Source organism: Misgurnus anguillicaudatus, chromosome 19 (genome assembly GCF_027580225.2).
Source record: "Misgurnus anguillicaudatus chromosome 19, ASM2758022v2, whole genome shotgun sequence".
Taxonomy (NCBI): Eukaryota; Metazoa; Chordata; class Actinopteri; order Cypriniformes; family Cobitidae; genus Misgurnus; species Misgurnus anguillicaudatus.
In genome coordinates, this window is record NC_073355.2 from 27,764,880 (window position 1) to 27,778,238 (window position 13,359).

Here is a 13,359-nt window from a genome sequence, read left to right on the forward strand (position 1 = left end):
ACTTTGAAATAACGATTGCGTTAATAACTTGTATAACTGAATTCATTCAATGACTTCAACTACCTAATCTCAGGCGAATGGCTTTTGGGCGCAAATAAATAAGCAAGCTATCATAAAGGCGGGGTTCAATTCAGCGACCTATAGGTGGCGTTTCCTTGATGTTTCAGCAGAGTGATCAAAAAGCTATCCAGGACTACAGACAGCGACAAGCGCCATCAATGAGATAATTATGCCACATAAAATGTACATAAAAATTTGTTTCAGTATTGCTCATTACATTTCACAAAGCGACAGTTTTCTGTTTCCTTTCTCTCTCCTTTTTATGTGAGACTACTGCGTAGCATTATAATAATCTGAATGATATTTCTCCACACAATATAATACCTCTCATTATAAAAAAGCAGGGCCACAAACATTAAACTTACCATTAAAAGACTTGTAAACTTCTTGATGCTGTTTTTTTTCAATTTATTTGTTTTTAGCAATTAAGTGTTGTTTTTGTCAATTTTCTCTGTTTTTGTCATTTACTTTTTACTGGGATAATAATACTTTTGTATACGTTTATTTGATAAAGACTAGTCCTAGACTAAAATAAATGTAAGCAGACATCCCAAGTCTCCCGGAAGTTCCGGGAGTCTCCCGCATTTTGATAGCGGCTCCCTGATGCCCGCAAATTAGTTAAAATCTCCCGGAATCTAGAGCGAGCAAGAAAGAGTAGCACGCGCACGGCAGAGAGAGAGGGGGAGACCTTGCGTGTGTGTGCTAGTGTGCCTCATTAAGCGCATGTAAGACAGAGAGCATCCTGATTGGCCTGCTCCGGTAAATCAACCAATCAATTGCCAGTGTGGGCGGGCTTTTATCTCTTCTCCGGACATAGATATATACAGTTCTCCCGAAGAGTTCAACAAGTTTAATATCATGTGCATATTTTTCAGGCTGGCTACTAGTTGCCAAGGCTACATGAAAACAACAAACTCCTTAGACCTGCTTAAGGTTGCAATAGAATATAAATAAAACAGTTTATATAAATATTATAAGCAGCTTATATAAATAGTAAAAATAATCTACATATTGTAAAATAATTAACAAATAATTGGGTAACACTTTACAATAAGGTTCATTAGCTAACATTAGTTTACTACATTAGTTAACATATAATAATGAACTGCATTTATAAAGCATTTTTTATCTTTGTTAATGTTAATTTAAACATTTACTAATACATTATTCAAATCTTGTTAACATTAGTTAATGCTCTGTGAACCAACACAAACAAACCATGAACAGCTGTATTTTTATTAACTAACGTTAACAAAGATTAGCAAATACAGTAACAAATGTACGGCTCATGGTTAGTTCATGTTGGTTAATACATTAACTAATGTTAACAAATGAGACCTAGTAAAGTGTTACCAATAATTGCATAGGCCTCTAGAAATTAATATTATGCTTTTATATCTTGAAATGTCATATCCTTGTCCTCCTTAATTTTTTTATTTTTTTTGGGAGGGGGGGGGCTTCGGGATACCTCCCTGAAATGACTTTTTGCAGGTTGGGATGTCTGTGTAAGAGCTGTCCAAACTGAAAACAACTTGCACTGACATATCTTAAAATACATCAGTGCCCTTTATTTTGCCTCAAAATGCACGCCAGTAATGTTTGTAGTAAGGCATGTTTGCTAAAACTAGTTATATTTCCTACTTAAACTAAGCCCTACTCTGGGTTTAAGCTAATCCCTGTCTGGGAAACCACCCCTTAATGTATTTTTAGACAAAATAATTTGGCTTATTAGAGAATCCGGGTATTATTAGAATATACAAAAGCGCATAGAAAAAAGCAGGTAATAAAGCATACACTCACTAGAAATGTATCCTCTATTAACTCTTTCCCCGCCATTGACGGGTTAACCCGTCAATTAAGAGAAAACGCTTCCTTGCCAATGACAAGTTTTTCCGGCAATCCGTATTTCCGCTATTATATATTATATAATCTTACTTATAATAAACGTATAAAACCCTGAAGTATCTCCTTAGGGCAAACAGTTCAAACTCCTTGTATGTTTTAGTCATCGCTCTAAATCTGATCAAAATTCCTTCTAAAAAATGCAATTATCTCAGCTTTTTGCTCAAATATTGGTATTTTTGAAAATACCTACCCATATTTGAGAGCCGATAAAAAGAGAAGACATAAAGGTAAAATGAAACTTTTTATTTGTAAAGCAGAGGTCCGTTATTTCATTTGATATATTGTATGTTTGTATATTTAAAGAAGAACATTTTTCTGGAACGCATTAAACTTTGGTGAAAATCATATAAAAAAACGCTGGCTGGAAAAGAGTTAATATTTGTTGATCCTCTTTGTGGTGGTGCATTATAGTCATTTTCCTAGGCTATGTTTACATAAACTTTACACATTTGTAATTTTTTCAATCTTCCTTAAATTCTTCTCAAAGCTGTATTTCAGTTTAAACTTGAAAGACACATATGCAACATGCATCATAAATATTTAATGCATCTTTAATAAAATATTTTAAATTTTTTATTTAGACATCACTTTTGGCCACTACAGTGTTTGGATGACGTGTGTGTTTATGTTCTCAAAATATGTACGAATGCTTTATATATTTGGAAAAAATATATACTGTACTGTATAGGCAACACACAGACGTACATTCAACAAACACTTCCTAAAACTTTCCATAACAAATACTGCAACACTCCCCTAGGATAAGCCCCATCTTTTTATCAAATCTTCAAACGGCCTATCAAACGCAAGCTAATTCAGTTAACATTCATATTTAATGGGTTACATCACGGCCGCTGGCACTGAAATATTGATCAACTCTGGGCTTCCTATAGAATCTGAAAAAAAAGGCTACAATGTTTGGAGGGTCCCCAACACGAGACTTATGGCATTTGCTCAAACTGCCTTTTCCCCAATTACAGAGGAAATTAATCTGGCTCTGCTAATGGCAGTGGCAGAAGTAATGGCTCTCAAACCGTTATTTGATTCATTCCAGCTCTTCTGTTCTGGACGATCTGTATGCCAAAAGCAAAGCCACACAGCACACACTGCTGCAGATTTGATAGGCCAGGGTTTGGAGCTGACAGATGAGTGTGTTTTCAATGTTTGGCACTAATACAGAAAAATCCCACACGCGCTGAATTCGAGCATGTTTTTCTCCTAAGGTCCGCAGTTTGGTGATCACAGTTAATGGAGGAGTGTGTACTTACTGGGTACTCTGTTGATGGCTTTCAGGGGTCTGAGTACTCGCACGGTTCTGATGGCGGAGAAGTTGATGTTCTGGAGATCAAGGGAGTATTCAACCATCCTAAGAAAAAACAAAGACAATCAGTTACATGTAGACAAAAGGGTTATGTTAATGTCTCACATTGTGTCATCATAACCATACATAAGGATTAGATACAGAGTTTTTGCAGCTTTGTTTAACCAAACAAGTAAACTGTCTGTATGCCAGCAGATCTCCTATCCCATGCTTTGTGTTTTTATGCCTGTGTCTCATTGGTAATTCCTAGGATTTTGGCCTTGCTTCAGTATAAGCTTTCCTCTCCAGTCCAGGATCGCATCTATTTACCTTGTAGGCGTGAAGCAGTTTCACACAGTGCAACCCTATACACCAAAGACGACACCTCGATTTAACACTCTGCCCCTCACACACACGCACATACACCTATGGAGAGATCAGTTGTCCAATGCAGCCTGAAGCACAGTGCTGCTCATCGTCTGACCGTCTGTGCCACTGTATGTCAGAAACTGAAGTGGTGAAGTTTTTCCTCTCTAGACTCTGAGCGCCGCTCTCTTTGCGACTGTTACCAATTGCTATCGGCGTCAAAACGCCCCGAGGGGCCGCATGCTTGAACGCTTTTAAAAATAGAGGCCAGAAGGTTTCTTTCCCCAGACAGAAAAAGACATTATCTACTGCTGATCGCCGCTTTAATCTCCGTGGTTCATCATCAAGAACACATCTAGACACCACAAACAGCAGATAAACACATAAATATACAAGCACACAAGCGATTTATTCCCACCCATGCCGGGCCATCCGTAAGCAGACACATTTCCCATGATGACACCAATCTGGACAGCCTGTTTTTGACCCCCGGCTCCACGAGGTGTTTTTCAATGGTGAGGCATCCGAGCTGAGAGCTGAGTCACAGAATGAAACACATGAGTCAACGATCACTGAGAATATAATGACAGCATCTTAGAGCCGCAGCACAGGGAGTCACACTGTTTCAACATGTCTGCACAACCACACAGCGAGAAATACTACACAGCTCTCCAGAGTCGCCATACTGCCAAAAACCCTTCCCACATAGATACAATTAAACCTTTTAGGAGCGTTTTAACGTGACTGCATTGTTAAAAGGAACTGCTTAGATGAGCATAAATTTTCACGTCGTTCCAAAACGGTTAGTGTGCTGGTCAAGCTGATGTGCCAGGAAGGCCATCAGAATCCGAATCTTCTTTCTTGCCAAGTACTGCAGGTTTACATCTACAAGGAATTTATCTTGATGTACTGGTGACAGTAACAAGTATAATACAATAAATCATGCTTTCCCAAACTGGAGTTTGTGTAAATAAATAATTAAAAAATAAAAAATCTAAATAAAACACTTACTTACACAAAATATATATTCTATTGGTTTATTCGGAAAGTCACGTGACCATTACACAACACTATATCAGAAAACTGAGGAGCTCGTGCAAAATCAGGGCTCGCAAAATTTCTAAATCCCTGTTAGCCCTTCAGGCAGGTACTCTTCAATTTTTGGTAGCTCGAAATGAATATAAGTAGACAGAATAAAATATACATTATTTTTAATGTAGAATATTAATAAATTGATGCAAGCAAACTGTACCTGCCCATTTCCACATTTGGATATAATCATCATTTAATAGTTATTCAATTGATTACAATACACAGTTTGAATCATATAATGGTTTTCCAGTCACAGATTGGATAATTTTTCTGATCAGAAAAATAGGGGCAGGAAAGTGAAAGTAAACGCGAATACGCATTCAAACCCAATTTAAATGCCCGAATTACATACAATATAATTATCTAACCAAATCTGAGGAAGAATGCAAAAACATTTAAATATATTTTAGATTTTTCTCCCTATAATAGCCCGACGGGCAGGGCGGAGATACATTTTGGTAGCCCGACAGGAACTCACAATAGCATCGGGACGTTGGGCTAGTGATTTAGTGAATCCTGAAAATGAACCGATACGTTTTAGGTACGAATAAAAGAAAATTATAAAAGGACCAGTAACAGTTAATAGCAACAATAACTATGTAAAATACTACTGATAAAACAAACAAAAAATACATGTTTTTGAAGTTTAACTATGCAAATGTGCTCATAATTGATTTAAATATTAAATTAAAATGTCAGGGGGTACTTTAAGTAAATAGCAAAAAAGTTTAAGAACCGCTGCAAAAATAAGGGAATATTCAAAAATGTAAAAAATATATATGAAGAAAAAGGCAATTTACTATACATTTCTGTGAGATGTATAAAGTGGCCCTAGTGCGAAAACACAGTTGAGGTACTAAGGTGCTTATTACGGAGCCCCTAAGGGGACATGGAGCAAAAATTAAATAAAATTTAGTTTTGCATGCGCACGTGAAACTATCACACGCTCACGTGAAGTGCGCATGCAATACTTTCACATGGGCGCGCAAAAGTTTGATGTCAGCGTGCAAAAATAAAAACTTTTTAAAAAATTCTGCGCATGAAGGTTTCGCGTGAGCACATGAAAGTTTCAAGTGAGCACATGAAACTAAACTTTAGATTTTTTTACTCCAATGTCACCTTAGGGGCTCGGTAGCTTATGTTGTTAACCAGAAAAAAATGCTTACAAAACCACTCAACTAGCTTAACCAACGAACCCTTGTTGTACTTGTTAGAGTTCCTTCATATGATACCAGCATCTTATACTGGGCACCAGTATCCAAAACACGACATACAGTACACTGACATGTTTAACAAGATGGAACACAGAATAAAAAACTGCAGAAATCATATGGTAACATATGTATTGATCCAAAATATATAAAGCTATGACAATATTACTGGTACATGAAATAATCAAATTAATAAATAAACATGAAAGGTGCAGGTGATGTACAACCAATTTCTTATAGGCCTGCTTATCCTTTAGAAAAGGAAAAATAAAGTTTTCATCCACACTCTCTCCTGAAAACACAAGGCTTATAAAGTAGACAGCAGGGAGGCTAAATTAAATAGAGGAGGCAGTTATGTGATTGGACAGTTCAAGAGGTGCTTGCATCCAATCTACGCTTGCATTTGATTGGACGGTTGAAATCCTGACGGGTAGTTTTTGTTCCCTTTTTACTTTCGGCATACAGTACACCAACAAGTAGAAACAATGAGCTAATTAAAATATACCAGGGAGAAAAATATCTGGTTTCAAGCGCTGCACTTCAGTGGGCAGGTGTGGACATGCTGCGCCCTGATTGGAAAAGTAACCAATCAGTATAACTAGACCAGTGAGACTGAATGTTAACAAAAGTTGTACAAAGAGCCTATGGGAAATTTGTCAACCCTTTGGCATGGATTTGTCCAAATAACTTGGCTGAGGGGAACAGACTTAGTAATTCTAGGTTGGAAACAGGCCAGAAAAAGAGTGTGTAGAAAACCAGGACGTTTGCTTTGTTGCTTCATAGTACTACCACATAGGAATGAGTGACTCCAGTTCAGTTGTTGCTCTTGACAATCCCATTATGTCAATTACTGTCTGAGTGACAGAAGTGTCAGTACTGGCAAAGCGGTGAGAAGCTACACACACACATACACAAAGACCATTGTGACTGCTTATGTGGCTCACACGCAAGTGTGGTTCAAGCTTGCGCTGACAGATATACTACGATAATAACAATCATAAATACTAGGACAGAAAGATGATTAGGGATTTTTGCTTCATAATAACCATCCTTACAATATCAAGCAGACATTTTCTCATAAGAAACGTAACAAACAGTTGAAGCTAAAAGTAAATACACTAACGTGGCAAGAAAGGTACTATAACATCTCTACACTGTTGGAAAAAATTGTCAAAAAATTGTCAAAAAAATAAAAGGTCCCTAGCTGTCACTGTGGCTGTACCCTTCACTAAAAAGTGGTTCACTGGCTCATAATCATAGGGGAACCATTTTAAGTGCCATATAGCACCTATGTAGTACCTGTGTAGATCCCTATTGTGCTATATAGAACCATTTTTGGTGCTAAAGTGGTGCTATATAACCCCCGTATGGTTCTTCATAGGTGCTTTGGCACTAAAAATGGTTCCCCTATGATTATGAGCTTTTAGTGCTATTTAGCAACAATTTTTTAGAGTGTTTCAAAAACTACATAAATGCATTAAATATAAGCCTATATGCATCGCACACACATTCAATAACCACCGCCTGGTGGTAAAATACTGCCACCGTCACAGACCTACCAAGGGTAACCTTTTAATCTCTCTGATGAAGCCAATACGGAAGTGATTTAAACTGCAATTCACCGACTCTAGTGGCTGGCTCCAAAAGAGAGTCAACTCCCATAGACCCCCATGTTAAAATGCCCAACTTTACAGCAGAAAATTATGTTTACAGCCTGGTACAAAAAGTGTTTTGGTCATAGCTAATTTTGCCCTTCGTGACAACTGTGTAACTCATCCGTTTAAATTATATTAAGTCTTAACATAACTATGGACGTGGCCACTTGTTTGACGTTTCTACAGCCACTGCTGTCACTAGAGTCAAGCTAGGCAGGCGTTTCAGCAACCAGGTACCTCAGCTTCACCTATGTCCCGCCTCTTCACCCAATTTTGGATATCCGCGAGTGATGCACGGATTGTTCAAAAACGATCTTCAGAAACCTATGGGTGACGCCACGAACACTACGTCCATATTTTTTACAGTCTATGAGCCCTACCCAAATGATATTACTAGTGCAACTGAGCAGCTGTTCTTTTAATTTAACATTAACTGATGAATTACAGAAGAATGCATTTATGTTACTTAAAAAAATTGGCCAAATTGAGGTATCCTTGTAGAAATGATGAATAAAAGGCTTCCTAAATCCCTATACTCGAAGGTAACATCTTAATATTTCAGACACGGCCAGGTCTATGTTAAGATACCAAGCTTGAATATACTTTTCCTGCTAAAGTTAAAAATATTGATTTCTTTCTTTTTTTTCTCAGCTTTTTCTCTTTGTCTATCATGAATTATTGAAATGCTGCAGACCAGCATGGCTTTAGGAAATCTCCAAAGTTTGATATGAACTCTTCACTGTCTGGCTCTCCCTTCTCTCTCTGGTTCTTTTATTCTCCTTCCTCCTTTTTTATCTCGCTCACGCTCTAAACTCACAAACTCTTCATTCTTCTTTTACCCTCTTCATTCCCTTTATATTCCCTCTGTGTGTCTGAAACCTAAAATGCCAGGTAGGACAATATGCCGCATCCTAGCTTCTAAAGCCCAGAGTATTGTCTGTTTTTTAAGTGTTTAGCATACAGCCTTGCAAAGTGTAGTTTATTTGACTCGTACGTGTACACACAGATGTTCAACACATGTGCATTGCGACAAAATGCAATGCATCTCCTGGGCTACATACTACATTCTCCTGTTGGCGCATATAGGACCTACATGTATGGGCACAATGTACGTGGGGGTTTCAAAAATGTGGCAGGGCACATTTCTGTGCCATGTGCACTGTGTACAGACCCTATACTATACTTTGGCCTTTAGTTGCTTTCTCCATCATCTTTGTTGCCAATAACATCCCTCAATTCTGTGCATTCTGTTTTGTGATTGGCTGAAAGAGTTAAATATACACTCTAAAGAGCATATAAAAGTAGCAAAACCTCCAATTAAAAATGTATAACTCACGGTCACACTCTAAAGTAGGGCTTTGACAATTGTTCACACGTCACATTAAAAAAGCCTACCTGAAATTGATTTTGAATCGCAAGGCTGCGATTCTGTGTTTAATGCACAGCTTAAGTAGCCTGGTCCAACCAGACTCTCATACATTCATTTCATTTGTACAGAGAGTCTGGCCTCTCTCCATTGAGAAACGTTTACTTCCTTGTAGGCGGGTTCTCTGTAAAAGTTCAACACTATTGGATCTGCACAGAGTCACTCAGGATCTGCCATAGGCAATCGCTACCGTGTGGTCGTGATGTATATCATGCGTCAAAACTGTCCGGAAACAACAAGTCCGAATGATCAGACCAACAAAACTTAGCAAACATTGTTCTTTGCTCCGGCTTTAACTTCTGTATATTCGGCAGTTTTGCAACAACGGACCGAATAGCTTTTCTCACGTCAAGCTGTGATTTCAGTTTTATTTTTGTAGCCTGCCTACATTTGCACGTTGCAAAATACATTATTTGTACACTCACTTTTTCTGTTGCAATAATCAAAGCAAACCTACATAAAGAAATGCTTTTGTCTTAGATTTATTAGAGGACTGCTCTCTGACGTTCAGGAGGGGTATAACGAAACATTTGTACTGCGCATGTGCCAAACTCAGCCATCCGTGCTTCAACCGTGTTGAGTATACTTTGAAAGCTGCGCGGATGTTGACTTGAGTAGAATTGAGAGCAGGTTGAACGGTAAAAGAAGTTATTAGGCTTGTTCAACTTCATGCGGCGCCGCAAGAATCGACAGCCGGATGACATCCAAGTACTCGCGGAACCTTGACGTTATCGGGCTGTCGGTTCTTGCGCCACCGCATGAAGTCAAACAAACCTGAAGGCTGCGTCGGTTATTGGGTGGAGCTAATGACTTAGTGCATTCTGGTTAATTGAGTCCATCAAAGTCCGTTACGAAAATTCCGCTTCAACACACTATCAATCTAATAATCGAAATCGTGCAAATTTCTTTTTTTAAATGTAAAATGCAAAATGGACATAAATTACCCATGATAACAGGCTAAAATGTCTAAGGTTCAATTCCGCTTTAAAAAAAAAAACCTTTGGCTGGGTAAAATATGGACCAATCCAGTCTGCACATTTTCTAGGTTTGTCTGTATTTTACCAAAACCATGCAACAACACAGCATTTTTCAAAGTGTACATTTCTAAAATAAGCAATGACTTCAATTAAATATATTAGCAAAGTTAAACTGACTTTGTGAAAGATCATTAGATGTGATGTTAGGGTGCGCTGAAAGCACAAAACGCTCTTTTCCGTGTATTACTGTAGGTCTCCCATCATGCAAAATCACTAGCTGTAAATTCACTGGCTGAGTCGGCACCTGGCTTTGGTTTGACACACAGCCCGTGACTGCATCAACCCATTCCATACTTCCTCTCTCGTCCCTGCTTATTCAATCTCAATCTGCTCTCTAGAAAAATATTTCCTTTCCTCTTTCATTTTGAATTTCCACAACATCTTTACTTATTCACGCCCGGGCCTGCCGAGGGAGGCTGAGCCTGCAGCACGCTGTCCATCACTGAATAAACACCTGCTAATCACATACAGCAGCTGGCTCGCTCATTAGCATACATACATTATTCATTAATGCAAAAAAAGCTGATTAGAATAGAGGATCAGAGAGGGGATTGGAGAGCTAAGTGAAGAACACTGTCTGATGAGTTATTTTGTTTCAGGGTGAAGCCAATGATACAGATGTATAATCGGACAACACGCTAGAACTTTGAGTTCTTCATTGTTCCTGATTACGATAAAAAACTGGTTAAAAATGTGCACATACACAAACACACACTTACACTCAAGGCAAACATTCTGTCAGAAGTCAGACTGACCACTTCCAAAAATATCAGCAGTGCTTTATTCTTTTTTTGTGGTGCAGAATCAGTGAAAATGTCAAAGCAGCGATTGAAATGTCATATAAGAAGAATACCTGGAAGAGCGGGAGAGAGTGCTTGCCAAATACACTGACATTAACACAATTTACACAAATGGGGTCTTTCAACTTAGCTTCCAAAATAATTAATGATTATGTGACCTGTCCTTTACATTTGCTACAGTTATTTGTAACATTATTCTGTCAGTTGAAGACCATAACACAGGAGATATAGGAGTGTCAATTTCAATACCCGTAATGCTGAGTTCAGACTGCATGATTTTCAAACTAGTCGGGTCACCGATGTTTTCACACTGCGTGATTATCTGGGGAAACATTCAGTCGCTGCTGTTTCAGACTGCATGATGGATTGGCGACAGGAGTTTTTTCATACTGCATGACTTTACCGTAAGAAGAATCGCCGATAACTTTGTCCCGGTCCGCAAACTACGTCTCACAACCAAACGCACGCGAGAAGTGACGCGAAGGAAACAACGCGATGTCACGCGTGCAAGACCGGAGATCTCACGTGAGACTGGAATTAATATTAAAAATGGTAGCTTACTACAAATTGCATGTGCGCTCATTTGCAGCAGAAAGAAGAAGAAATAAAGATTATGAAGGAGCTTCCAGCTGCCCTGTATGTTGCTCTCTCATTGGCTGTATAGGTCATCGCCAATGTTCTTGTCAGTCAAAACACATTTCACACAGCATGATTTTGAATCGCCAACAGGTCCAGATATTACGCATGCCAAATATCTCACGGGTGTCGGTGGCTCGTCTGCGATTCTCTCAGAATGCGTCTTTTATAATTCACACTTGCGTGAACGAGCATTGATTTGCCTGTGATTTCGGGCATTTGTCGGCGACTTCTCAAAACCTGTCGGCGAGTCAAAATCAGGGCTAAAATCATGCAGTCTGAACTCGGCATAAGGTGCAGTCTCACAAAGCAATCACAAAACAACGAACAACGTTAAAAATTGACAAAGGAAATGCAACTAAAGCCCTTTTCACATAGACATTACAAAAAATACACGGGAAATGCTTCCAGGATCGTTCAATTTTTGATTCATTCACACTGCCAATGATTGTGTTTTCTTTCACACAGATACCGTAGTAGAAAGATACATGACGTGAAGTCTTGCACTTGGTATTTTCTTTTCTCCACTGCGTCAGAAGTTTGCTTAATATCCATTATTTCTTTCTCCAGAAACCACTCGCACACAACGCGTGCATTTTGTTTATGATAAGACTATAAAGGAGCGTGTGACGCTGGTATGCTGGTGAATGATCTCAGCTTCAGAGTGGATATTTGACAAGATCTCTTCAGTCCAGTTTGCAGACATTTCTCATTGTGAATGTAAGTGTGGATTTAAAAAAACAGTTTTAAAGAGCTGAACGATATACAGTTGCGATGACACACGGGCACTTTTGTTTATAATAAGCTCATATGAACGCGTAACACGCTATTCTTTTATGTTGCTGAATGATCTCCGCTTCAGCGCGGAGATTGACGAGCTACCTGATACCTGCTTCAGTCCAGTGTGCAGAAATTTCTCGTCATGGATGTTAACATGCATGTACACCCATCGTTTTAAAGAACTGAACCATAACTTCATGTTTACATTTACATTTAGTCATTTATCAGACACTTTTGTTCGCAAGGGACTTACAAATGAGGTAAACAATTAAGCAATTATAGCAACATAAGAACAGTAATACATAAGTGCACTGGAAATAGTCTCACCAAGTCCAACACAGTATACATAGCCAGTGGTTGGTTAGTAATTTTTTTTTTTTTTAGAATGTACAGATAAAGAAAAGGAAAGAAAAATAAAGTAAGATAGTAAGTCCTATATTAGGAAGTGAGGAAATGTCACAGAGCGACGGCTTGTGGTGCCATCTCAAAAAGGGAAAAAAAGGGACATCTGTGGAATGATCTGCAGGTCACGACACAATCTGCTGACATGTCCTGTAAACCACTGGGTCAGCACCCCCTTACCTTCACTTGCTTATACAGTACAGCGTTACTTACTCATGACACGTGTGTCCACATGTTGCCATGACATGTGTGTTCTCACTATCACATGCCCCTTACGGCATTGTTTCTGTGTCTTTCCGGGTATCTTACGACAATGTAACTAGGTCCTCTTTCCGGGAGCGATCCCAGAACATTTACGGGACGTGTGTGCGTTCACACTGAAGCTTGTCTGCCAATTTTTCAAGTATTTTCTGGGACCAAAGTGCTGTGTGAATGAGGTTTAAATGTGTAACAGGCACTGACATAGAGTATGTGACCCAGTCTGTGAAAACCCAGCTACAGTCATCATTTGTGCGATTTATGTTTTCTACAAAAAAATCATCTTACATAATGTAAAGAGCATTCTGTGTTTCTCGACTATATTATTAATAAAACGTAGACTTAAACTGATAAGAGCAAACGTTGGCGACCACGGGTTGCAACTAATTGCAGGCTGCAACAACACAAATATACTGGTTCATTTGACGGAA

At 38.7% G+C, this 13,359-nt stretch overlaps 1 protein-coding gene across 1 annotated transcript in view; it reads right to left on the reverse strand.

Annotated features, from left to right (window-relative positions):
- cacna1ia (calcium voltage-gated channel subunit alpha1 Ia) overlaps window positions 1-13,359 on the reverse strand; it is a 109,597-nt gene that overhangs the window by 79,283 nt on the left and 16,955 nt on the right. Inside the window, exon 3 of the mRNA XM_073857335.1 lies at window positions 3,234-3,331. Within this exon, the coding sequence (XP_073713436.1) occupies window positions 3,234-3,331 (98 nt within the window). The remainder of the gene's footprint in view (window positions 1-3,233; window positions 3,332-13,359) is intronic.